This window comes from Oryzias melastigma, linkage group LG24 (genome assembly GCF_002922805.2).
Source record: "Oryzias melastigma strain HK-1 linkage group LG24, ASM292280v2, whole genome shotgun sequence".
In the NCBI taxonomy this organism is placed as follows: domain Eukaryota; kingdom Metazoa; phylum Chordata; class Actinopteri; order Beloniformes; family Adrianichthyidae; genus Oryzias; species Oryzias melastigma.
The window spans coordinates 7654831-7679318 of NC_050535.1; the positions used below are offsets into that span (position 1 = coordinate 7654831).

Below are 24488 nucleotides of genomic sequence, written 5' to 3' on the forward strand. Positions count from 1 at the left end.
CAGTAGATAACAAATTAGCCAAAAACGTTAGCATGTTGCTAAAATTGAAGCTAAACTCTAAATTAGCCTATAAAAACCTCAGTAGATAACAAATTAGCCAAAAACTTTAGCATGTTGCTAAAATTGAAGCTAAACTCTAAATTAGCCTATAAAAACCTCAGTAGATAACAAATTAGCCAAAAACGTTAGCATGTTGCTAAAATATTAGCTAAACTCCCATTTTTTTTTTTAAAATTACTATAAAAAATGAAAATATATCCCATGAATATATTTAAAAGTTTGTTGCTAATCTGCTTAAAATCGTGAAATTTGAAGACTCATTTATTTCCAATGGGGCATATTTTGCTCAATATTTAAAAAACTATAACGTTTATTAATACCAAAAATAGCAGTAATGTCCTGAACAATGGAACATTTTGATACTCATATTGCTAAAATTTGTGATTGAGTTTTTTCGAGCTGAAAAACGTACAAAAAGGAGCAGGAGAATTATTATTAAATATATGCATTTATAAGCAATATGTCGTGTTTCTGTGCAAAATTATTCACTGATATTTTAGTAGAGCGAAATAAATTATCTGCAAACATCATTTGACAAGATCTGATTGGGTAAACTATGAATTTATCACTGTTGTCTTGCAACGCCGAGACTGTGTTAATATGCATGTACTGTGACAACTGACCGGAGAGGTCGTGTGTTAGCATGACTCGTCTTTTTCTTCAAACCACCCATCCTGTCGTCTTTGAGGTTGGAGAACATGAATAAGTGCACTTGAACGGACTCCTGAGGAGGAACACAGCAGCTTCCAGAAAAAAAAAAACTAAATCTGTCTCCTCTCAGCTGGTGTTTTGTGTGTTGTCCAAAAACGTTTACCTGTGAACCTGTTGACTCCATTTGTGTTGCAATTCTTGTGAATCTGCATTCCACAGACTAGAATAACGGTTTGCACTAAGCTGAAATTGCCTGTTTTTAAGATGTACTTGTGTGTTCAGACGGGCGCAATATTTATTTTGGTTGTTTTGACAATTTGAAATAAACTGAATTTCATTGACAATGTTTAAAAATGTTTGTATTTATTTCCAATGAAACCATTTTTATTTCAATACTTCTCTGAGGCAAACGGATGGATTAAAACAATTATTTCAAATGTTTGAAAAACATAAATCAAGAACGAAATTTGGAGAATTTAGTCTGAACAAACATCAAAACTACCAAAAAAAATGGTTTTATACCTAAAAAAAAAAGCTGCAAAGTTGCGTTTGTCACCTCCAATTTCTTTAAGTCTCAATATTAAGTCAATATAGTGAAACAGGTGGTCACATGACCTCAACTATTACATTTGTTTTTAGCTTAAATTCAATTTTCTTATAAAGAAATCTTTCTTTTTTGTTTTATAGCACTTTCTATGGAGCTACATTGAGACCAATATTATTTAAAACTGAAATAAAACAAATTAAAAAAAATATTGGTGTTTGGTAAAAAAAAATATGTAAAATGTCTAAAATGTTTTGCCTTTATAAAACAAACATAATTATTTTCAGCTTTTTTAGTTTTTTTCTTTAAGTAACTTTTGGCCTCGTTGTGGCTTGTTGGGGCGGAGCTAACACGAAGGACCAATCAAAATCAATGAAGGTGGTCAGCCATTTTATCCAATCATAAGGACGCTTTTGATGACTGTATGCAACACAATAAGATGCCGTTTTGGACGGGCTAAAATAGCGTTTTGGACACGATAAAACTGCTTTTTACATCCGTCTTGGTACAACTTCAGACTATGATAGTACGGCCTAAACAGACATTTTCTGACTGTAAATATCAAAGTTCTCAGAGTCAGTGAACGCACCGGGACCGAAGTTACCACCCTCATTGATTTTGATTGGTCGTTCGTGTTAGCCCCGCCCTAACGGGGGCCAAAAGTTTTTCAAATGAAATTTCCAGATTCGAAAATGAAAAAAAAAGAGTTGAAAGTGAAAAAAAATTGTTTTGAAATTGAAATTTTGAGTTTTGAAACCTAAAACATGGAACATTTAAAGCTGAAAATAAAGATGCTTATTTTAGAATAGCAAAAACTTTTTTACATGTTCCTTTTTTTTATTTATTATTATTTTTTTTTTTTTAATTTGGGTTTCAAATAATTGGACCCCAATTCAGCTCCATACATTTCCCAGTAAATTTAGCACATTTTGAACACAATTCAAACACATTTTTTTTAAACATACTTTTATTATCCTGTTTTTTTAAAATCAGCCAAAAACGTATTTGAGGTTGTTTTAAGGTAAATCAGATCAGAAAATTATCTAACTATTATTATTAGTTTTTATTGTATATAAGGTTTTTTTTCTAAAAACTTCTATTTTTATGCCTTTTATTAAATTAATGGAAAAAATATACATATATATATATATATATATATATATATATGTTAATAAAAAAGCCCAAATAAGTATGAATAAATGACAAAATCGTCTAAATAAAATATTCCCTTTCACCTCTCTAAATACAAGTCTATCTCTTAACTTCTGTTGAAGGTTTTGCTGAAACATTTTGAGTCACTTCTTCATCAACCCAAGAAGCTTTTGTTACAACAAAAAAACTATTTTTATTTGATTCAGTCAGAAAAAAAAGAACCAATGATATAAAGGAGAATTCTGATGATGTCAACTGTTATTATTTCATAAATTAACTCACACTCAAGAAAAAAAAGCAAAGTTACCACACGACAATGCATGAAATGTGGAAAAATATAAGATCTATCAGCTATAATAGCTCTTATAATTAAAAAACAAAAAGTCAAAGTGCATTCAAAAAGATTTTTTAATTTAAAACATTTGTTTCTTCTTCATGCATGTTCAACCTGAGCCTTTTTTAGGTCAGCGAGAAGCAGGAGTCTGTCAGGAAGCAAAGCATCAGTTATGAATTACATGTGCTGCAGTTTTTATAAATATATATATATATATATATATATATATATATACATATATATTTTTTTTTTCTAGTTTCATCTTGAACTTGTGTTTGTTTTATCACGATTACAACACAAATGAGGTGCATATGAAAAGAAAATTATCATCTATTATTGTTTTCTTCTTCTAAAGGCCTTAAATAGAAAAAGTAGGAAAATATCACTAAGTTTAAAGAGAAAACACATCCTCTCTGCTCCACTTGCTGACATATATTTCTAACTGCTTATTTGACTTAAGTTAATATGAGAAAACTTTCCAGTAAAATTGAATTTCCTCCCACTAAAACCAAGAACAGAAGCAGACATACCCATGCAATGCTGCGTTCCTGGAGCTGACTCTTCAGCTGCATGTTCTTCTTCCTCAGGTCTTCCGTCTCACGAGTCAGATCTGAAATCTCTCTTAGTACCCAACTGGAAACAAAAAAAATAAATAAAATAAAATAAAATAAAAAATCACTCCAGTTTTAATACAAATGAATCATTCCTTTTCTGCCCATACTTACTAGTACTGGAGTAGTTTTTTTTCTGCTGTTTCCCACCGTCTGACCTTTTCCTCTGGGATGATCTCGGCCTGCCTTTCCCACCTGGAACAAACCTCTGAAACATCTAAGACCTGAGCGTGTCCAGAGCTGGAGGTCCGTTCAGCTGAGCTCTCCCTGACGGATGAGGAGAATATTTTATAGAAGACTTTGAGTGAGTGACACAAAGGAAAATCAAACGGAGGCCTCACCTGGACGCTCTCTTCATGCCCGGGGGGAGTTTCAGAGGAGGTAAGGCGTGTTTGCGGCGGACGGAGGAGTTGGTGGAGGAGCTGGTCTGTGCTGCCTTCACCGAGCCACCGCAGCCAGATGGAGATCTCTGCAAACAGAAAATTCACCGTTTTAATTGTGAAAGCTGCGACTTCTGATCCACTTTGGTCCAAATATTACTTAAGATAGGCTACTGGGAAAACGCAAGCAATTGTAGTTTTTATATAGGTAAAAAAAAAACAACATAAACATGGATTCATTAAAGAAGAGTTTCAAACTCAGTCATACAAAGGGCCAAAATCCTAATCAAACCTTTGGTCACGGGTCGAACAGGATAAACATTTAACATAATTAAGAACTAGATATACAGCATTACCTGAGATTATGCTGGTGTGAATGCTATAAGATGATATTGGCCGCTGATAGCTGAAGATGCTGAAATAGCTAAAAACGTGGTAATTGATAGCTGAAATCACTGAAGTTGATAACTGAAAAAGGTGAAGTTGATAGCTGAAATCACTAAAGTTGATAGCTTAAAATAGTGAAGTCAGTAGCTGAAAATGCAGAAGCTCATAGCTGGAAACACTAAAATTAATAGCTAAAAAAGTGTACATTGGTAGCTGATAATGGTGAAGTTAATAGCTGAAAATGGTGAAATTGATAGCTGAAAACGCTAAAGTCAGAAGCTGAAAATGCAGAAGCTGATAACTGGAAACACTAAAATTAATAGTTGAAAAAGTTTACATTGGTTGCTGAAAACCCTGAAGTTGATAGCTGAAAATGGTTAAGTCAGTAGCTGAAAATGCAGAAGCTGATATCTGGAAACACTAAAATTAATAGCTCAAACCGCTGAAGTTAATAGCTGAAAACACTAAAGTTGTCAGCTGAAAATGCTGAAGTTGATAGCCAGCTAAAATATTAGCTAAATGCCAAATTACTATTTAAAAAAAAAAAAAACTTAGGTTAGCCAAAACAGCTAGCATGCAGTTAAAAAAGCTAAAGTTCAAGTGAGCCTAAAAACTGAAAAAAGCCTAAATTAGCCAAAACAGCTAGAGTATAGATGAAATATTAACTAAACTCCAAAACAGCCTAAAAAATCTTAGTAAATGCCAAAATAATCCAAAAGGCTTGCAGAATCCCAATTTTTCAACGTTAAACTGTAACTTTTTAGCTTAATTATGAATAATAAAAAGGCAACATTTTATTTCAGAATAAATCAACTTAAACCTTAAATAACTTTCAATATTTTACTCTCCATAAAAATATATATTTTCTATAAAATTATACAAGATAGAAATAAGCGCAAGATAAAATCGGGCCATTAATAACAATAAAATAAAAGGATCTGGAGGGCCGGATCCGGCCCCCGGGCCTTGACTTTGACACGTGGTTTAAAGGGTAACCAAACCCTAAATCAACTTTTTTTGGGCTGTTTATCTCCATAAATAGACCTTTGGAAGTGCAATCTGTTGGTCAATTTTTTGACAAATTAAAATAAACTTGCTTAGTTCTTGAAATTACAGTCAAAAATTAATTTCTGCTGCCCCCTACAGGTCAAAACGAAGCATTACAGTTGCAGAGCTGCCATCTTTTGACTTATATGTGAATTTGAAAAAAAAAATTGAACTAATTTCTCACTATTTCATGCTGCAGTGGATCCTCAGGTGTCTCCACACACGTCTTCTCCTCTTCATTTTCATCTTCAATCATTCCCCGTCTGCACTTGTCAGTTTCAGGGTTCAGTTGATCAATATTTGGGAGCCGTTCCGGACCAGGACGTTCCAACACGGCCGTATTATCCGGGTTCCAGGGTACACCAACGTACTGACAGATCAACGAGTCTATGGTCAAAGCCCTCTGAGATAACTGCTTCAACTCTCCGTCAATCATTTGCTGCAACTCTTTAAGTTTTTTTGCATCTGCAACCGAACTGTTCCTACATAAAAAAAGAAAAAGACATATGCTTACATAATGATCATATTTATTATTTTTAACCAAACAGGAAGCAATCTCTCACCTGGTTTTCATCCGTCTTTGATGAAATTTCTGGACCCGCTGGAAGCTCCGCTGGTATTCCCCATGCAGCTTATGGGTGCAGTTCTGTAGTTCTCTTTCTTTCTCTGTGTACGTTTTTTGCAGCTTTTTAATGTCTTTCTTGAGGCTAAAACAAAGAAAAAATGTCCCAAAAGTTTTAAAAATTGTTAATTTTATCAAGCCTCTATTTCTTGTATTTTGATGAGTCAAAATTCAGTATCTCAGAAAAATGCAACATTTTTGTCACACATAAATCTATTAGTAATTAAAAACAACTGTCAAAGAGAAAAAAAACTACAATTTACTGTATTAATATGTTGGGAACTGCAGCAAATCTGATATGAAAAGCCACTTTTCTAGGCATCAGCTGATTCATGTTGATTGTGAGAGTCTGTAAAAACGAGTTATTTAGGTGTCGCCGACATCATCTCTGGTGTTAAAGGGTTACGAGGTGACGCCATGATGAAATCGAGCGACACCTGCAGCCACAGAGCGGCAGACGCTCTGATTGGACGATGCGTAAACGTCTTTGAACGCCGGCCTCTTTGCCACCCGCCTGTCACTAGACCGCCACTGTGGGACCTCAGGCGGCCTCCAACCAATTTCAACTCTCCTTAGCTTGTTTACATTAAAAGTGGGGTCATCTGGACCCCACAAGACAGTGCGCTGAACTTTTTTTTTTTATCTTTGATCTTTGAGTTTCACTAATGTCCATAACAGACACAAAATCCTGTCCACCTTTGTCGTGGAGGGAATCTCACATCAATATATAGTTGGAGTCATCTGGATCCCAAAGAGAGCAGAAGAGTTAAAAGAGAAAAATCTTCAGGTCTCAGTTAGATTTTAACTTTTCATTAAAAACTTCCTAGCATTGCACAGCAAAAACATTAGAGACAAAAACTCCAGAAGTTAAAAACATAAAAGGAGAAAACTTTAAAAGTTAACACATAAAAGACAAAAACTACAAAAGCAAAAAAAAACATTAAAAGCCAAAAACGTTTGAGGTTGAAACACAAAAGACAAAAACTACAGAGATTAAAAACACAAAAGACAAAAACTTCAGAGATTAAAAACATAAAAGACAAAAACTTCAAAAGCAAAAAAACATAAAAGATAAAAACTCCAGAGATTAAAAACATGTAGGAAAAAAACTTCAAAAGCTGAAAAACATAAAAGACAAAAACTTCAAAAGCAAAAAAACATAAAAGACAAAAACTTCAAAAGCAAAAAAACATAAAAGATAAAAACTCCAGAGATTAAAAACATGTAGGAAAAAAACTTCAAAAGCTGAAAAACATAAAAGACAAAAACTTCAAAAGCAAAAAAACATAAAAGACAAAAACTTCAAAAGCAAAAAAACATAAAAGATAAAAACTCCAGAGATTAAAAACATGTAGGAAAAAAACTTCAAAAGCTGAAAAACATAAAAGACAAAAACTTCAAAAGCAAAAAAACATAAAAGACAAAAACTTCAAAAGCAAAAAAACATAAAAGATAAAAACTCCAGAGATTAAAAACATGTAGGAAAAAAACTTCAAAAGCTGAAAAACATAAAAGACAAAAACTTCAAAAGCAAAAAAACATAAAAGACAAAAACTTCAAAAGCAAAAAAACATAAAAGATAAAAACTCCAGAGATTAAAAACATGTAGGAAAAAAACTTCAAAAGCTGAAAAACATAAAAGACAAAAACTTCAAAAGCAAAAAAACATAAAAGACAAAAACTTCAAAAGCAAAAAAACATAAAAGATAAAAACTCCAGAGATTAAAAACATGTAGGAAAAAAACTTCAAAAGCTGAAAAACATAAAAGACAAAAACTTCAAAAGCAAAAAAACAAAAGATAAAAACTTCAGAGATTAAAAACATGAAGGAAAAAAACTTCAGAGTTTAAAAACATAAAAGACAAAAACTTCAAAAGCTGAAAAACATAAAAGATAAAAACTTCAGAGATTAAAAACATGAAGGAAAAAAACTTCAAAAGCTGAAAAACATAAAAGACAAAAACGTTTGAGATCAAAAACATAAAAGACAAAAACTTTACAACTTAAAAACATAAAAGACAAAAACTTTTGAGGTTGAAACACAAAAGATAAAAACTTCAGAGATTAAAAACACGAAGGACAAAAACTTCAAAAGCTGAAAAAGATAAAACACAAAAACTTTACAAGGTAAAAACTTAGACAAAAACTTCAAAGGCTAAAAACACAAAAGACAAAAACTTTTGAGATTAAAAACATAAAAATAAAACTTCCTGAAAGTAAAAACATAAAAGACAAAAAATTTAGAGGTTAAAAACATAAAAGACAAAACTTCAAAGGCTAAAGACTTAAAAGACAAAAACATAAAACACAAAAACTTTTGAGATTAAAAACATAAAGACAAAAACTTGAGAAATTAAAAACATAAAAATAAAACTTTCAGAAAGTAAAAACAAAAAAACAAAAACTTTCGATGTTAAAAACAAAAATGACAAAAACTTTAGAGATTAAAAGCATAATTTCAACCTAAAATAAAAACAGTTTCAGCTAAAATGCTTTGCAAAATAAAAGGTTTTTAGCTGGCTGGTGACCGAGGAGTTACTCATCTTGACTGGGCAGCAAACTTTGTGACCTGAAGCCGAGAAAACCACTTTGGGAGACAAGCAGAAGTAGCAGACGATGACCTAAAAGCAGTTATCTTTTACCAACACAGCTTCACAGCCTGATCACCTCCATGCTACATCGCCCTGATGCACCAAGTCATGCAAAAGTAGGTCTGAACGTCCTCTAATCAGGGATTGCATGTTTTCCAGCGTACTCTGATCTGACATGCTCTGATTGACTAGACACACCTGATCCAGGTAATCAGCTGTGAGAGGACTGGAGTTCAACCAACATCAGCCTAATGTGAGGTCATCATTTTCTGAACCAAAAGGGTAGATTTTCATGACATAGTCATCAAACAAAATATTTGTGTATTCAGATCTATGAAGGTACCTGACAATCCTTTTGTTCAGAAAGGCTGACGTCTCGTTGGATTGTTGTATTAGTTTAGTGGGAAGGCTGTTTTGTGGATCCAGGAGATGACTGGGGACCTTCTTGTGAAAGTCATGCTGAATAAATGAATAAAAAGACACTCGGTGAAACAAGTGAGGCATGTTTTGATCAAACAAACAAACGAATGCATGTCATAAACCGTACAGACAAACCTTCACTGAGACGCTTCTTGCATCATCGATGACACTGGTGAAAATCTTCTCATGGCACTTGTCCTCGTACTCTTTCACTTTCTTATTCCTCTCCTTCAGTAGCTGCAGCTAGAAGCAAATATGTTGTTATGGAAACAGCATAAATAGAAGAATACATTTTATTTTATTATTTTACCTCCTTATCACAAAGCGCCTTGATTTGTTGTTCCCATCGATCCTTATCTTTTGTACGCAAGATTTCCACTTCCTGCTGATGAATCCTCTGCCAAGAACATTAGGATTAGTAGCACGTCTTTAGAAGTTTTTGTTTTTTCTTAAACGATTAATTTAATAGTCGACTAATCACCGATATTTTTTTTCAGATTGGTCGACTACTCGGGTCATAGAAAAAGTGGGTGTAAAACCCACATTATTAGCTTTAAACTGACTAAAAACTAGATAATAGCACTACCTGAGATAATGCTAGTGTGAATGCTGTAAGCTGAATTTGGCTGCTGAAGATGCTAGTGGCGTTAGCTAAAGATGCTGAAGCTGATAGCTGAAAACACTGAAGCTGATAGCTGAAAACGCTGACGCTGATAGCTGAAAACGCTGAAGCTGATAGCAAGCTAAAATGTTAGTTAAATGCCAAATTAACCTAAAAAACTGAAAACAAGCCAAAGTTAGCCAAATCAGCTAGCATGTAGCTGAAATGTTAGCTAAATTCCAAAATAGCCTAGGAAAATAATAAAAGCCTAAGTTACCCAAAACAGTTAGCATGCAGTGGAAATAGTAACTAAATTCAAAATTAGCAAAAAACTGAAAAAATCCTAAATTAGCCAAAACAACTAGCATATAGCTAAAATATTAGCTACATTCCAAAACAGCCAAATAAACTAAAATAAAATCCTAAATTACCCAAAACAGCTGGCATGTAGCTGACATATTAGTTAGATTCCAAAAAAGCCTAAAAAACAAAAAAAAGGAGCCTGAGTTTGTCAAAAAAAACAAGCATGTAGCTGAAATATTAGCTACATTCCAAAGCAGGCTAAGAAACAAAAAAAGCCAAAGTTAGCCAAAACAGTTAGCATGTAGCTGAAATAGTAGCTAAATTCCAAATTAGCCTAAAAAAACTGAAAAAATCCTAAATTAGCCAAAACAGCTAGCATGTAGCTGAAATATTAGCTACATTCCAAAGCAAGCTAAGAAACAAAAAAAGCCTAAGTTAGCCAAAACAGTTAGCATGTAGCTGAAAAAGTTGCTAAATTCCAAATTGGCCTAAAAAACTGAAAAAATCCTAAATTAGCCTAAACATCAAGCATGTAGCTGACATATTAGTTAAATTCCAAGAACAACCTAAAAAACAAAAAAGGAGCCTGAGTTAGTCAAAAAAACTAACATGTAGCTGAAATATTAGCTACATTCCAAAGCAGCATAAGAAAGTGAAAAAGCTTGAGTTAGCCAAAACAGTTAGCATGTGGCTGAAATAAAAGCTAATCTCCAAAAATATGCTAAAAACTGAAAAAAGCTTAAATTAGTCAAAATAGCTAGCGTATATTAGCTAAACTCCAAACCAACTAGCTAAATTCCAAATTAGCCTAAAAAATCTTTAAAAAATCCCAAATTAGCCATAACAACTAGCATGTAGCTGGCATATTAGCTACATTCCAAAACAGTCTAAGAAACAAAAAAAGTCTAAAAGCCTAAAAATTAGTCAAAACAGCTAATAAAAACTTTCCAAAAAAAAGCCAAAATTAGCCAAAACAGCTAGTATGTTGCTGAAATAAAAGGTAATCTCCAAAAATATGCTAAAAACTGAAAAAAGCTTAAATTTAGCCAAAATAGCTAGCGTATTATAGCTAAACTCCAAACCAACCTAAAAACGATAAAAAAGCCTAACTTAGCAAAATAAAAAAACAGCTAGCATGTAGCTGAAATCTAAGCTAATCTCCAAACTACCCTAAAAACAGAAAAAAACTTAAATTGGCCAAAATTGCTAGCGTGTAAATATTTACTAAACTCCAAAACAGCCTAAAAATGTAAAAAAAAAATCGTTTAAATTAGCCAAAACAGCTAGCATGTAGCGGAAATATTACCTGAACTCCAAATTAGCCTGAAAAACGTTAATAAATGCCAAAATAGTCCAAAAAGCTAGTATAATGTCATTATAACTTTCAACTTTACTACACTCTGACTCCATATAATATAAAGTAACGACTAATTGACTATTTAATTAGTTGTTGATTAGTCAATTAATCGAGGCAGCCCTAATCCAAAAACTGATACACAAACATCTCTTCGAGTCGATCTGCTAACTGTCGGCATGTTCAGCAATGTGGCTCCACCTCCATCTGCTCCATCTCCTCCCTGTAGACGTCCGTCATAATCTTCATGTTCTCCTCCATCATCACGGTCACCAGGTTCAACTCCTCTGCGTTCTGCCTCAAAGTCCTCACATAAGACTCGTGCCTCCGGTTGAGTTCCTAATGTGAACAAACAGTCAGAGATCCAGTTTCCATCAAAACATCTCATCATTGACCTCTGCATGACCTGTTTTAAGTCATTAATGAGACTTTTCTTGTCCCGTATCACAGCAGCACACAGGCGCTGCTGATTTTCTAAGGCCTCCTGCAAGTCCTGATGGACCTCCTTCTCATGAGCTGCTGTCCACCCTCTGATGATTTCCTCAAATAGTTGCTGGCTGGACTGTTCCTCCTTCTCCCGCTGCTCCGCTCTGTGGGACACAAAAATGAGTGGTAAAAAACAGCAGATATAAATCTGAAAAATATCAGTTTACTAGCGATTTAAAGTATTTACATGGTTCCTTGAGCGTTTTCCAGCTTTGTTCTTGCAACTTTTGCAACCGCTGCAGTTTGGATGTTGGTCAATGCTGCTGTTAGGTCTCTGTGGAGGCTAATGATTCTCTAAAGATAAAACAAACAAACAAAACCTGTCGATCATGTACATTTGTACTGTTTTTCTCACTAAAAACTCTAAAAATCATATTTCGATTTTATGATTTTTCAAAATTTAAATTGTCTAACACAATTATGAAATAAAATAAATTATAAAATGATGGTAGATACTGAAAATTCAATGTCTTCTGGGAAAAGGGGTAAACGCACACATTTGTAGGGTATTCTCTGACCCTTTCAGAGTCAAAATTAGCTGAAAAGTCCAGGCGGACATTTTGAAGGTTAGGCCTTAAAGGGTTAAAAAGGATTAATCTGTGCCAGGGGAGTGAAACTCAATCACACAAGGGGCCAAAACATATCCTAGGTCTCGGTCCGAACAAGATAAACATTTAAACTGTATAAACATATAAACCGTAACTTTTTAACATAATTATGATCTAGATATATAGCATTACCTGTGGTAATGCTAGTGTGAATGCTGTAAGCTGAATTTGGCCGCTGAAGATGCTAGTGCTGATAGTTGAAGATGCTGAAATTGATAGCTAAAAATGCTGAAGATGATAGCCAGCTAAAGTATTAGCTCAATGCCAAATTAGCCTAAAAACTAAAAAAAAAAAAAAACTTAAGTTAGCTACAACAGCTAGACTGTAGTTTAAAAAAATAGCTAAGCTTCAAAACACCCTGAAAAAAACAGAAATAAGCCAAAACAGCTAGCTTGTAAATATTAGCCTAAATCCAAAACAGCTAATAAAAACTTGTAAAAAAAAAGAAGCTAAAATTAGCCAAAACAGCTAGTATGTAGCTGAAATAAAATCTAATCTCAAAAAATATGCTAAAAACGGAAAAAAGCTTAAATTAGTCAAAATAGCTAGCATATATAAGCTAAACTCAAAACCAACCTAAAAACGATAAAAAAGCATAACTTAGCAAAATAAAAAACAGCTAGCATGTAGCTGAAATCTAAGCTAATCTCCAAAAACTACCCTAAAAACTGAAAAAAATTAAATTAGCCAAAATAGCTAGTGTGTAAATATTCACTAAACCTTAAAACAACATGAAAATTATATATATATATATATATATATATATATATATATATAGCTTAAATTAGCCAAAACAGCTAGCATGTTTCTGAAATATTAGCTAAACTCCAAAAGAGCATACATCCTAGTAAATGCCAAAATAGTCCAAAAAGCTAACAGAATGCCAATTTTTAAAATTCAAATTATATTTAATAGCTTGTCAATTAGCAAAGAAAAAAAATACCCTAAAAATTAGATATGAAGCATCAAACAATAAATAAATAATTAGTTAAAGGGATATATTGTTAAATTGTTCGCGTTTTTTATCGTCAAAAACAAACAGATTTTTAAAGTGATATATTCAATTATTATAACTTAAAATGTATCTTTTATTCATTTATCATTATGACTAATACATTTATAATTTTCTAATGATTAAAACATAAAACCAAACTCAAACCATTTGACTTTGTTCTTCCGGGTTTTCCGCCTCGTTTGGCTCCTTTTTAATCTCCACATTTGAAGACGTCGAGCTAAAAAAAACAAAAAAAAAAAAAAAAAAAAAAAAAAAAAAAAAAAACACAAGTGTCAAATTAAAAATATATTAAGGATCCCCAACAACTTTCTCCACATAGAAAAAAAAAATAATTCAACAAACAAGTTTGACGCCCAAAAGGTACCAAGCGCGGCTCACCTGCGGTTTGTTTCGCTCGAAATTGCAGATAAAGATGTCTTCTCTTTTTCCGTTTCTTTGTCCTTTTCTTCCATTTTATTTTTATTTTTAACTCTCACATAAAAAGAAAAAGTCGCAATGTGCTGGAGAAGAACAGAAACGTCTCGCGGTAGTTGTTTTGATCCGTTGCTGCGGCAACCCAAAGAGACGGAAATGGTGCTTTCAAGTACCCTCGTAATGTAGAAACTCTAGAAGGATAAATGGATAGAAGGTGCTTAATATGTTTTTTTACTTAGAGAAAAAAGGGAAATTAGGCTCTGCTTCAACCAAGAATAATAAATTACTAACAATACTAAAAATAAAAAAGGTATTATTGTTTTTATTATTTACAAAAACATTAATTTAAAAATCGAAACGCGTTTTTACAATATTTATAACCAATTAATACAAACTAATTAAATAAAATCAAACTAAATTTACAAATATTCACTGAATGAATTGTTTATGCTACGATTTTCATGTGTCATTACTGCCATCTAGTGGCCGGTGAAAGGCAGCTGTTAATTCAGAATTTCAGGATTAGTTTAATTTAATTAAATTAAGTTTCAAAGTAAAGACATGCATCTGGCTGCATGTCAGCGCCATAAAAATAACGAAAAAGGAGCAAAAATTAAAGTAAATCTTCCAAATTTTAACATAAAGGAACATTTTTTTTAAACTGCATGATAATTACAAGAATTATTACACATATTAGTTTATTTACAAATATCATCATTAGATTAGAAATTTTGATTTTTATCCAGATTTTTCCTTAAATACATACTTTTTACTTAAATACTAATTTCTTTGATTTAGATGTAGAAGTTTTTTTCCCTTCAGGCTGTAAAAACATATTTTTTTTCCTGATCTTTTCGGAATATTTGTAAAAAATAAAATTAACAAAATTATCACATTTCAGCTAATCTGATGAATTTTCAGAGAACTTTCCGTAGAATAAATAGGTCATATGGTGACCTTCAATTTATCACATCGTTTTATATTGAAATAATAAACATAAAGTAGAAATTTTTACATACAGTACAGCAAATGTTAAATAAAAACAATATTTTATATGCATGAAATGTAAACAGGTCACATTATATTTAATTACTGTGACTTTAAAATATTACAACAGGTGGTGCTATGATCCTTTCGTCATAAAAACATGACAAACTAACCTTTCTAATTATTAAATGTATTAAATTAGTTCTTCATTATTGCTGAAATGAAGAGTCGTCATGTTTCTGCGCTTCAAAACCAAATGTTCTCAGACAAAAGCCTCACTAAAACAGTAAATCTGGACATTTGCATACAAACAATCCAGACTTTTCTCCCGCTGTACGTGATATATGTCCTCCCAAGCTGATGGCGAGATGACCACGTTTAATCACCCACTTGGGTCAGATGTTTTTGCCCTGAAGAGTGCCCCCCGTGCCCTGACCCCCATCGCTCTCCTTTGCCCTCAAGTGGCCTCGGCTGCAAAGGTTTCTTGGCGTGCGATCCATCATCTCTGATGTCGCCAACAGCTGACTTGTCATAAGACCTTTGAAAGAAGGAGGAGGGGCTTAGAAGACCCCTGTTTTGGTTGCACCTTTCTCTGAAACTCTGAGTACTTTTGCCTAAAGCTACTGAGATTACAAACTGAATGACTGCTATTAGAGAGTGATTCTAATCTAGCATAATACCATAATCCAGGGCTTGACAGACTTTGACCCGACTCACAGGTGTAGAAAGAGCCTCATTCACTCTGCGCGCTCTGCAGCCAGCGTACATGTGCTACTTCAGCCCTCGGGGGCAATATGTTCCTTCCTTCTTTAACAAAGCATTATATTGAGAGGTGCATAAGCTGAGCCTGACCTTTAGCCAGTTAGCTAACTGACAGCTTAAAGTTTTGCTGCTGGGCGTTGCATAACTCTGAAAGTCCCAATTAACTGTTTCCTAATATCCTCACAGCCAATGGGGCGTCTGCCGCACTTGAACTTGACTTGAGGATAATGGCAGTGAAGGGCAGAAGTCGTGGAGAATATCAGAAAATCAATAAAATATGGATGTTGATCAATTTAATTAGTGAGAATTAATAGTATTATAGTTGAAAAATGTTTTATTGTGTGATTCTCCTGCTCCTTTCTGTACGTTTTAGGTACATAAAAACTCAATCACACTTTCAGCGATCTTGTTATCAAAACGTTCATCTTGTTCAGGACATTACTTTTTGTATTTTTGTTTATTTTCTGTAAAGTTTATAATTTTTGAAAAATTGACTAAAAAAGTCTCAGAGGAAACAAATGTGAAAGGAAACAAGCCTTTAAGTATATTTATGGACAATAATTTCATATTTCTTCGTCATTAAAAAAAGTTTAGCTAATATTTTAGCAACATGCTAATGTTTTTGGCTAATTTGTTATCTACCTTTTAGGCTAATTTAGAGTTTAGCTTTTTATTTTAGCAACAGGCTAACAGTTTTGATTAATTTAGTTTACTGATAACTTTTTGGCTATTATGGAGTTTAGTTAGCAAGCTAGCTTTTTTAAAATGTATTTTTTTTTTGCTACTTTGGTATCTACTGAGCGTTTTTTATGCTAATCTGGAGTTTAGCAAATATTTGAGCAACATGCTATTCCTTTTGGCTAATTTATTACTGAAGTTATTTAAAGCTGATTTAGAGTTTAGCTTATACTTAAGCAACATGCTAATATTTTTGACTGATTTAGTTTACTGAGATATTTTTGGCTATTATGAAGTTTAGCTAGTATTTAAGCAGCAAGTTAGCTTTTATCAAAATGTATTTATTTATAGCTACTTTGGTATCTACTGATGATTTTTTTGTGCTAATCTGAAGTTTAGCAAATATTTTAGCAACATGCTAGCCCTTTTGGCTAATTTATTACTGAAGTTTTTTAAAGCTGGTTTACAGTTTAGCTTCTAGTTTAGCAACATGCTAATTTTTTGACTAATTTATTTCACTGAGGAATTTTAGGGTATTATGAAGTTTAGCTAGCATTTAAGCAACAAGCTAGCTTTTTTTTTTTTTTTAGCTTTTAGGCATTTACTTTGGATTTTGGTCATTTTACTTGCTCTTTCATTGTTCTTTAACAACATTTCCGGTCTTTTAGCAAATTTAACATTTTGCAAATAGTTTTTGCATTTTAAGCAAATCAATTAAAGTAAATTGCGTCACCACTTTCAGCAAAAAAGCTTCTTCAGCAACTACTTTCAACAAAAACCATGCACTTGCAGGTATGCAAATTTTCTAGTTTTCTCTAAATATTCACCCACTTCAACAGGTGTAAGCATCGGTGTAGAAATATAAACAGAAAAAACTCCTATATAAAGAAATTGTGTTTATTTTTGTTATAAAATGCAACATTTTTAGACTTTTTTTCACTTTCAGTTGACCTAGAAACTGAAATGTCACTTAGTATTTTGAACAAGACCTTAAAGCATTTTTTAAGTTTTTGATTTAAAGTCGAGAAACTCAAATAATGAAAAAAAAGAACATTTATTTTATTAATTAGTGTGTTTATTTGGCATTTTAGGACATTTGTTTCTCTTTAAACAACAGAAGAAAGATCAAAATATTAGTCTTTTATTGCATTGACTTTCCCCCTCAGTTCAGCCCAAATACAGTGGAGTTATTATTTTCTAAATCACGGCCTTGCATGAGTGGATTAGGTGCACAGTCATTGTGCGGCATTAGACTATAATTAGTGGTGAATTGTTGTTTTTCTCCCTGCAGTCAGTTGAGTGAGAAGGTAAATAAGCTGCCTTTGTTGTAGCAGTTTTTTATTCAACACAGAAAAAGGCTGAAAAATCTGCAACTGGGCGACTAGAAACTGGTTTTACAGGCATTTAAAAATTTGTTAAAATATTACATATTTGACTTTTTTTTAGCAATAAATACATTTTGATTCCAGTTAATGAATGTTTGAAATTCTGACACAAGTAGCACCAGACAAATGATTTCTTAAAATATAGTTAAACTGAAAAATATTTAAAAAATTTAAATATTTGACGCTAAAATACCCAAATGATCCAGTTTCTTATGGACTCAAATCCAATGAGAGACACAAAGTTTCACCTCAAAGTTAAAAAAAATACACTTTGTTTTTGTTTTTGTAGCTTTAAAATAATCTCTACAATTGAGTTTCTCTTCATTAAATTCTCTTCTTTTATTTTTGAAAGCAGCTCTTTCAAGTTCCTTTCAAAATAAAATGCATCCTGTGTTTAATAAGATCCTCCAGCTGCATTAGAATTACGAGAACTAAAAATTAAAATTTGAGGTAGAATACAAATATTTTCTTAAACTAAATGCGATAAGATTATGTGGTTCTAATAATCTGATAGCAGATTAAACCTTTTACCATCATTTTGCTCAGTTTTATTAAAAATCTAAGCATAAATAACAACATTTAATTCAAGTAAATGAACTAATACTACAAAAATAGTATTTATTCAATTTTTTGCATTTTTTCTAAAAAGCCAAAGAGGTGCATGTGGCTCCAGAGATTTAGGAGAAATATTTTTTTATTAAATAAACATGTATTTATTTGAATTTGATCCCTGAAAAACTTTGGCCAAAAAGATAATAAATAAATAGGTAGCTATTTTAGCATAAATAAACATCTTTAACTCCCAGTAGGAGGAATTTCTTGCATTTTAAATTCTTATTAGTCAGTCAGGGATATAAATACTTCTTTGGTCTGTAACTTCCCTCTAATTCTCTGAGCTTTTTCCATCCCTTCCATCACGTGTCAGAATCCCGTCCACTGACTTCTTTCATACTTACAGGTTTGCTGGAAAAAAACCTCAAAACTGTCATTTTTTTAGGGCTGGTTTGACACATTTGTGTGTTGGTCCCAGCTGGATCACATGACTACAAATTGCTTAGAAGCTCAGAAGAAAGCAAGAAGCTGAAGGTTATGAAGAAAAATCTCAGGTTTCAGCTCCAGTTTTCTCTGTTTGTTTACTTAAAATTGTTTTTTTTTATTGACAAAAGTTGAAGTTTACAATATAAGAGAAGCAGTTGTACAACATGTTCAACTAATTACAATTTGAATAGTCACATAAAATGTAAATAACAATATATATATAAAAAAAAGACAAAAAATAAAATAAAATAAAGGGGATACATAGACATGATGAACGTTAACTTAAAGGTTATCAAAAAGCTGAAAATGTCATATGATACTTTGAAGTTTCATTGCATGTTTATTTTCCATTAAGTTTATGGATTAAAAAGTTCTTTATAAAATGTGATAAAAGATTGGTCTTAATAAATCAACATTTGTGTACATGACAACATTTGAAATAATTTCTGTATTTTTGTTTTCCAAAATAAACCCAAAAAAGACATCCTTAACAGAAAAATCTGCTAAGAATGGAATTTTAGGACATAGTAAATAATGTACATCGTCTCAAAAAGCATTAGAGTGAAAACATTAAAAGGACAGATACTCAGGAGTTTAATGTCCTCATTACAAAAAGAACAACAATTTTCAGGAATTCCAAATCATTTTCGGAGCAATTCTTTGGAGGAGGATAAACCTGTAAAGGTTTTAAAGTGGACTTCTTTAGCTTTAGTATGTGAAGTTTTAAATATTTAGTTCTGATTTGTTTTTCTGAATTTGTAAAATACTGAGTTTACTTAAAAAAAAAATGACATGGAAGTGTGAAACAGAAATAATCAAAATCTGGAAAAATACAATTTATTTATACCTTTTTTTCTTCATTTTTATCAAATTACTTCCTATATAGCACATGCGTCAAAGTCAATTTCTATCCGGCCCTCCAGATCATTTTATTTCATTATTATTAATGATCCAATGTTTTCTTGTGCTCATTTCTAACTTGTATAATTTTGACAAAATATATTTTTATGGAGAGTAAAATATTAAAAGTTATTTAATGTTTAAGTTGATTTATTCTGGAATAATATTACTGTCTTTTTATAATTAATAATTATGCAAAAAAGTTACAATTTTTAAACTTGGCATTATGCTAGCTTTTGGCATTTAATAAATTTTTTAGGCTATTTAGAGTTTAGCTAAAAGTTCAGCTATGCTAGCTGTTTTGGCTAAGTTAGGCTTTATTTTTTTCCTTTTTTAGGCTGCTTTGGGGTTAAGCTAATATTTCAGCTACATGCTAGCTGTTTTGGCTAATTTGGGCTTTTTCCAGTTTTTAGACTATTTTGGATTTTAGCTAATATTATGGCTAGATTCCAGTTGTTTTGGTTAATTGAGGTTTTTTTTCTGAGTTTCTTTTAGACTGTTTTGGATTTTAGCTATTTTTTCAGCTACATGCTAGCTATCTTGGCTAATTTAAGATTTTTTTTTCTGTTTTTAGGCTTTTTTCGATTATAGCTAATGCTTCAGCTACATGCTAGTTTTTTCGGCTACTTTAGACTATTTTAAGTTTTTAAGGTTGTTGTGGAGTTTAGTTAATATTCCAGCTACATGCTAGCTGTTTTGGCTAGCTTGGACTTTTTAAAAAAGTTTTCTAGGCTTTTTTTGGTCAGATAATATTTAGGCTACATGCTCGCTGTTTTGGCTAATTTAGGTCCTTTTTTTCGTTTTTTTGGGGCTATTTTGAAGTTTAGCTATTTTTTTTCAGCTTAATTTATTGTTGTTTTGGGAAACCTATTTTTTTTCTGCAGTTTTGTAGGCTAATTTGGCATTTAGCTAATGTTTTAGCTAGTTATCAGCTAGCATCTTCAACAGCTAAATTCAGCTAACATAATTCACACTAGCATTACTCCAGACAATGCTATCTAGTTCATAATTATGTTAAAAGTTACAAATTTAAAGAATTTTACTTTTAAAGTGTTCAACAAATGTTTATCCTGTTCGGCCGCGACATAAGGTGTGTTTTGGATTTTGTCCGATTGAGTTTCACGCTCCTGGTGTAAAGGCTTGAAATATTTGCCAAAAAACAAAATCCTCATATTTCTCCAACTAAATGTTTTTTATTATTTGTTTTGAATCAACCTTGAGGGAAGTTTTCCCTTTTTCTGCTTCCTAATAGTCAAACATGTCTCATTATTTGAATAAAATGTTGTTTTTTAACATTCATTTTACTTCTTTTCTTCTATTTGTTATCAATTCAGATTTTTAGAAGAAACTATTTAAATGTCCCATGAAATCAGATTTAAAGCATCCAGTTTGGCATAAAGACATTTATTTCAGCTTGTGCATTCACATTACTTCACAGCATATTCCTCGTCCTTTAACAAATCAGTGAAAAAATGACAAGGAAGCACATTAAAAGCTTTATGCAACCAAAAAAAAAAAAAAAAAAACTGACTAAAAAACAGGTGACATCATATTGTGGTACTTTGGAGTGGTCTTGCATGGTGTGTTATGTCTTTATTTACCTCCCACCCCCTCCACCACCTATTACAGCAGATACATGTCACCACTAATGGATATCAAGTGCTTCCTTTTTGCAAGTCTCTCCTGCACATACATTAGAGGCAGAAAAACCCATTTCTTCTTCCATAAATAGAGCAGACACACACAGGATTCAAACCCTTCATTCCATCCAGTGACTGCAGGATGAAACGAGCAGAAGATTGTGAAAGTTAAAAAGGAAGGAAAGCCCATTAGAGGATTCGGAGCCCCAACAGCAGCATTAACGAAGGATACATCGGATACATTGATTTACTCATAAATATTCCTAAAGCAAAAAAAAAACAACTAAAATTCTGCATAGATTTGTGCCAACATGGTAAATTGTTGATGTTCCCAAAGTTGTTAAAGCTGCATGTTTTTTTTATTATTTTTATTCATGTGGGTCTGAATACTGTTTGGTACAAAGGAAGCTGCTATTCACTCCTCAGGTAAACTAACGATGTTCATCCGCTTCTGTTCAGCTCTGCTTGTCCTGAATGTTCATCAGGCTGGTGTACGACTTCAACCGCTTCGCTGTAACGAGACGACAGAGTTAGAACGATTATTTTCACCTTTCAATTCAGCTTAATTAAAAGTACACATTTAAAAACATGCAGAAAAATGACTTTTTTCATCTTTAGATCTTTTTTAAAGCATTCTTAATGGTTTTTAAATTATGATTATGCCATTTTAGGACATAATTTTTGCAGAAATTCACCTTTAAGTTGTGGATGGGACTGCAAAAAGCAATCCCGCCCCTCTTCCCCTCCTCAAAACCGAGCAGGGAGCAGGTAGCCCACCTGCCAGTATTTTATTTATTTATTTTTTGGGGTCATTTGTATCCAAATCACAGTTTTTTAAATAACAAAAATAATCAAAAATGCTATTTGAAGCTTAATTTTATTTATATTTGCCACAAAAACATGTTAAAAACACAATTGAGTCTTTAAGGTGTAATAAATTAAACCTGCCTGCTGGTATAAATATGGAAAATGTTGTTTTTTTGTATTTTTTAAGAACTAAGAGACGAGTAAAAGTCTACAAATCAATAAATGTAAAATATATATTTATATATAATTAAAGATTAGGTCACAAATCCACAAAATGACAACATTTGAGATCAAAGATTCTCGCAATTTCTCAAATGTCCACCAGGTTTTCCGGTTAAATATGAAATATTATTATGTTGTTTGTTAAATTTCACTCCCCAAAACAACTTAAAGTGATTTTCAACCAAATACAGATGACAAAACGTTGTTTTAATCCAAGTTTCTTCATGTATATTCCTAATTTTTCCCCTTTTATAGCAGGAGCCCCCCTTGTGGTTACTCTGTGAATTGCACTTAATTTTTAAATAAGCTTCAATCTGGAAGTTAAATGTTTTTGTTTTATTTAAAACAAAAAAGTACTTACAGGAAAAACTACCAGTTAATTCATCTCTGAAGTATTAGATATGAATAATTAAAGGAATTAAAGTCAAATTATTTCTGATTAAGCACAAAAGATATGAAATTGTTCAGATTTACTAACGAGAGCTGAACTCTAACCTGTAATAGAAGCATTTCTGCTTTAAAAACTGAACAAAAATCTAGAAAACATAAATGAAAAAGTTGGAAGCTTTATGTTTTTCTGAGAAAATATCTTTACTTTCCACAAGCAGAACATATTTTTAAAAAGAGTAATAAAATATTTAATTAATACACCAACAGTAGAAAAAGATAAACTAAAAATAATGAATGAAAAATGACTTATTTTTATGTTTTTAAAATAAAGGATGCCAATCATTAAGAAAACTACTTTTAATAAGATGGATAAGAATACATTAACTAGCAATAAATATGTGATTAAAGAAAATAAATCCTGTTAAGATGATGTTTTTTTTCTTAAGCTACTACAATATATATTTTTTTACTCTGAAGTTAATCGTGTCTTTGAAATTTAACTAATATTACAGAGAAATGTTTCAGATTGGTAAGAATAATATTTTAAAACTGGAATTTAGTGAAGAAAAAAAAACCAGCCAACACAATTTTAATTAATTAAATTAATTTTCTGACATCTTAAGGAGTTGAAATCAAATATTAAATAATTTATGCATCAGAATGTTCATTATAATCCTAAAAAAACATGTTTTTGAAAATGTTTGAGAAATAAATTCAGAACCTCTTACAAGAATTTAACGAAATCCTAATGTTTTAATTTAGAAAAACCTACAGTTTCTGTTAATTTGAAATAAAAAAGCAAAAGCTTTTACTCATAAACTGTTTTTAGTCAATACAAGTAAATAAAATAGAATAAATAAAGTAACTATGTTGGAAAAACGAGGGAAAAACCTTTTTTTTTTGACCCCTGAAATTGTTTACAAGCTGTTTCTTCATGTTAGGAATTTTAATTAAAAAGAAGCGACGACTCGGCTCTGAAAACACTCAAGACGTCATTTCAAATCTATGAATTTTCATTTTTTAACAATTTCAATGCAATGTTGGCATATTTTCTCAAGAATTTGTCAAAGTTTAGAAACATCACAACAGAAAGTTTGATGAAATGTTGCTTAGCTAATAAAAAAAAAAACTTCTAATAATCCAGGAAATCCGGAGAAAAATGATGAAAGGTCGCGACTCACGCTGGATGAGCTTCCGCTTCTTCTGCTCGGAGTGAAGGAAGCTGCTCAGGTAAAAGATGACGGGCAGGAACAGCATGAAGCTGGACACGGCGATGACCGGAACCGTCTCGTCTCGAGGCAGCGAGCAGTTGAAGTTCTTGCTCCACAGAATCCGAGTCATGTTCATCTGAAACAAGAAGATGTAATTTTTAAAGTCCCTTCATGACAATTTTTTTAATTTAAAAAAAAAAATAATAATCCCAGTAGTGTTTAACTATGATTAGGACGTTTTTAACACAATCTAAATGTCTTAAAAAGCCATTTTTCATGTTTTTCTGAAATCTTCTCTGAAGGGGCGTGGCTTTAGGAGCTGAGATGTTTAAGGAAAAAAAAAAAAAAAATCTATTTTTTCCTCACATACATACCGCGTCTTCAACGTCGATGCACAGAGTCTTCTCCATTTTGCTGTAAAGCTCATTTAACCCTTTGTAGGAGCTCTTACAGTTTTTGCAGAGTTCAGTGTGATTCCCCTGTAGAGACAGAAAAAATTAAAATTAAAAATAAACATTTCTGCACAAAGAGAAAACTCACAAACTCAAATGTACCTGCTGGTACTTCTCAAAGCAGGAGAGTGTTTGGTTGAGGTTCTTCATGAAGTTTAGCGTCTCGTTATTGACATTCTGGAACTTTTCAGTGATACAAACTACAACAAAAAAAGTCAGAAAAGGTCAGATTACTGAATATGAAAAGTAGAAGAAGAAATATTTTTTATTTCTTTAAAGGTTTTAGGTTTGTGACTTCTTAACTTTTTTAAGGAGGTCAATAAAAAATGGTTTATGCGTAAAAATGTTACATTTTATAAGAATTTTACCCTTAAAATGAAAATGAAATGATTGTAAAACTAAAATAACACTTTAATAAATGTGCAAATATGATCAC

The 24488-nt window shown here is 32.0% G+C and overlaps 2 protein-coding genes across 3 annotated transcripts in view; both read right to left on the reverse strand.

The window, feature by feature from the left end:
* Nucleotides 1-2797: 2797 nt before the first annotated feature.
* On the reverse strand, nucleotides 2798-13729 carry drc1 (dynein regulatory complex subunit 1 homolog (Chlamydomonas)). 2 transcript variants are annotated; one of them, XM_036210524.1, is made up of 14 exons: nucleotides 13545-13729; nucleotides 13311-13383; nucleotides 11731-11837; nucleotides 11464-11647; nucleotides 11259-11396; nucleotides 9110-9196; nucleotides 8935-9042; nucleotides 8723-8835; nucleotides 5730-5873; nucleotides 5351-5648; nucleotides 3694-3821; nucleotides 3467-3619; nucleotides 3272-3374; nucleotides 2798-2889 (listed from the first exon to the last, which is right to left on the reverse strand). In XM_036210524.1, the coding sequence occupies exons 1-14, from the start codon at nucleotides 13616-13618 to the stop codon at nucleotides 2872-2874; spliced, it is 1728 nt and encodes a 575-aa protein (XP_036066417.1). In that variant the 5' UTR covers nucleotides 13619-13729; the 3' UTR covers nucleotides 2798-2871. The 2 variants fall into 2 exon arrangements, with proteins under 2 accessions (XP_036066417.1, XP_024147047.1); XM_024291279.2 differs by having other exon boundaries at nucleotides 8723-8838; nucleotides 13545-13728.
* Nucleotides 13730-21335: 7606 nt separating this feature from the next.
* The window catches only part of ostm1 (osteoclastogenesis associated transmembrane protein 1), a 6440-nt gene continuing 3287 nt past the window's right edge, over nucleotides 21336-24488 (reverse strand). Inside the window, exons 3-6 of the mRNA XM_024291280.2 lie at nucleotides 24155-24252; nucleotides 23975-24079; nucleotides 23571-23736; nucleotides 21336-21481 (exon numbers count right to left, since the gene is read on the reverse strand). Of these exons, the coding sequence (XP_024147048.1) occupies nucleotides 21426-21481; nucleotides 23571-23736; nucleotides 23975-24079; nucleotides 24155-24252 (425 nt within the window). The 3' untranslated portion in view covers nucleotides 21336-21425. The remainder of the gene's footprint in view (nucleotides 21482-23570; nucleotides 23737-23974; nucleotides 24080-24154; nucleotides 24253-24488) is intronic.

Bases quoted from the DNA above. Each gene is read 5' to 3' on its own strand.
- drc1 (XM_024291279.2), bottom strand. From the start codon at position 13,618: ATGGAAGAAAAGGACAAAGAAACGGAAAAAGAGAAGACATCTTTATCT. The intron at 8,839-8,934 runs GTTTGTCTGTAC...TCATTTATTCAG, and splicing joins CAAGAAGCGTCTCAGTGAAG to CATGACTTTCACAAGAAGGT. The intron at 3,620-3,693 runs GTGAGGCCTCCG...CTCATCCGTCAG, and splicing joins GGCATGAAGAGAGCGTCCAG to GGAGAGCTCAGCTGAACGGA.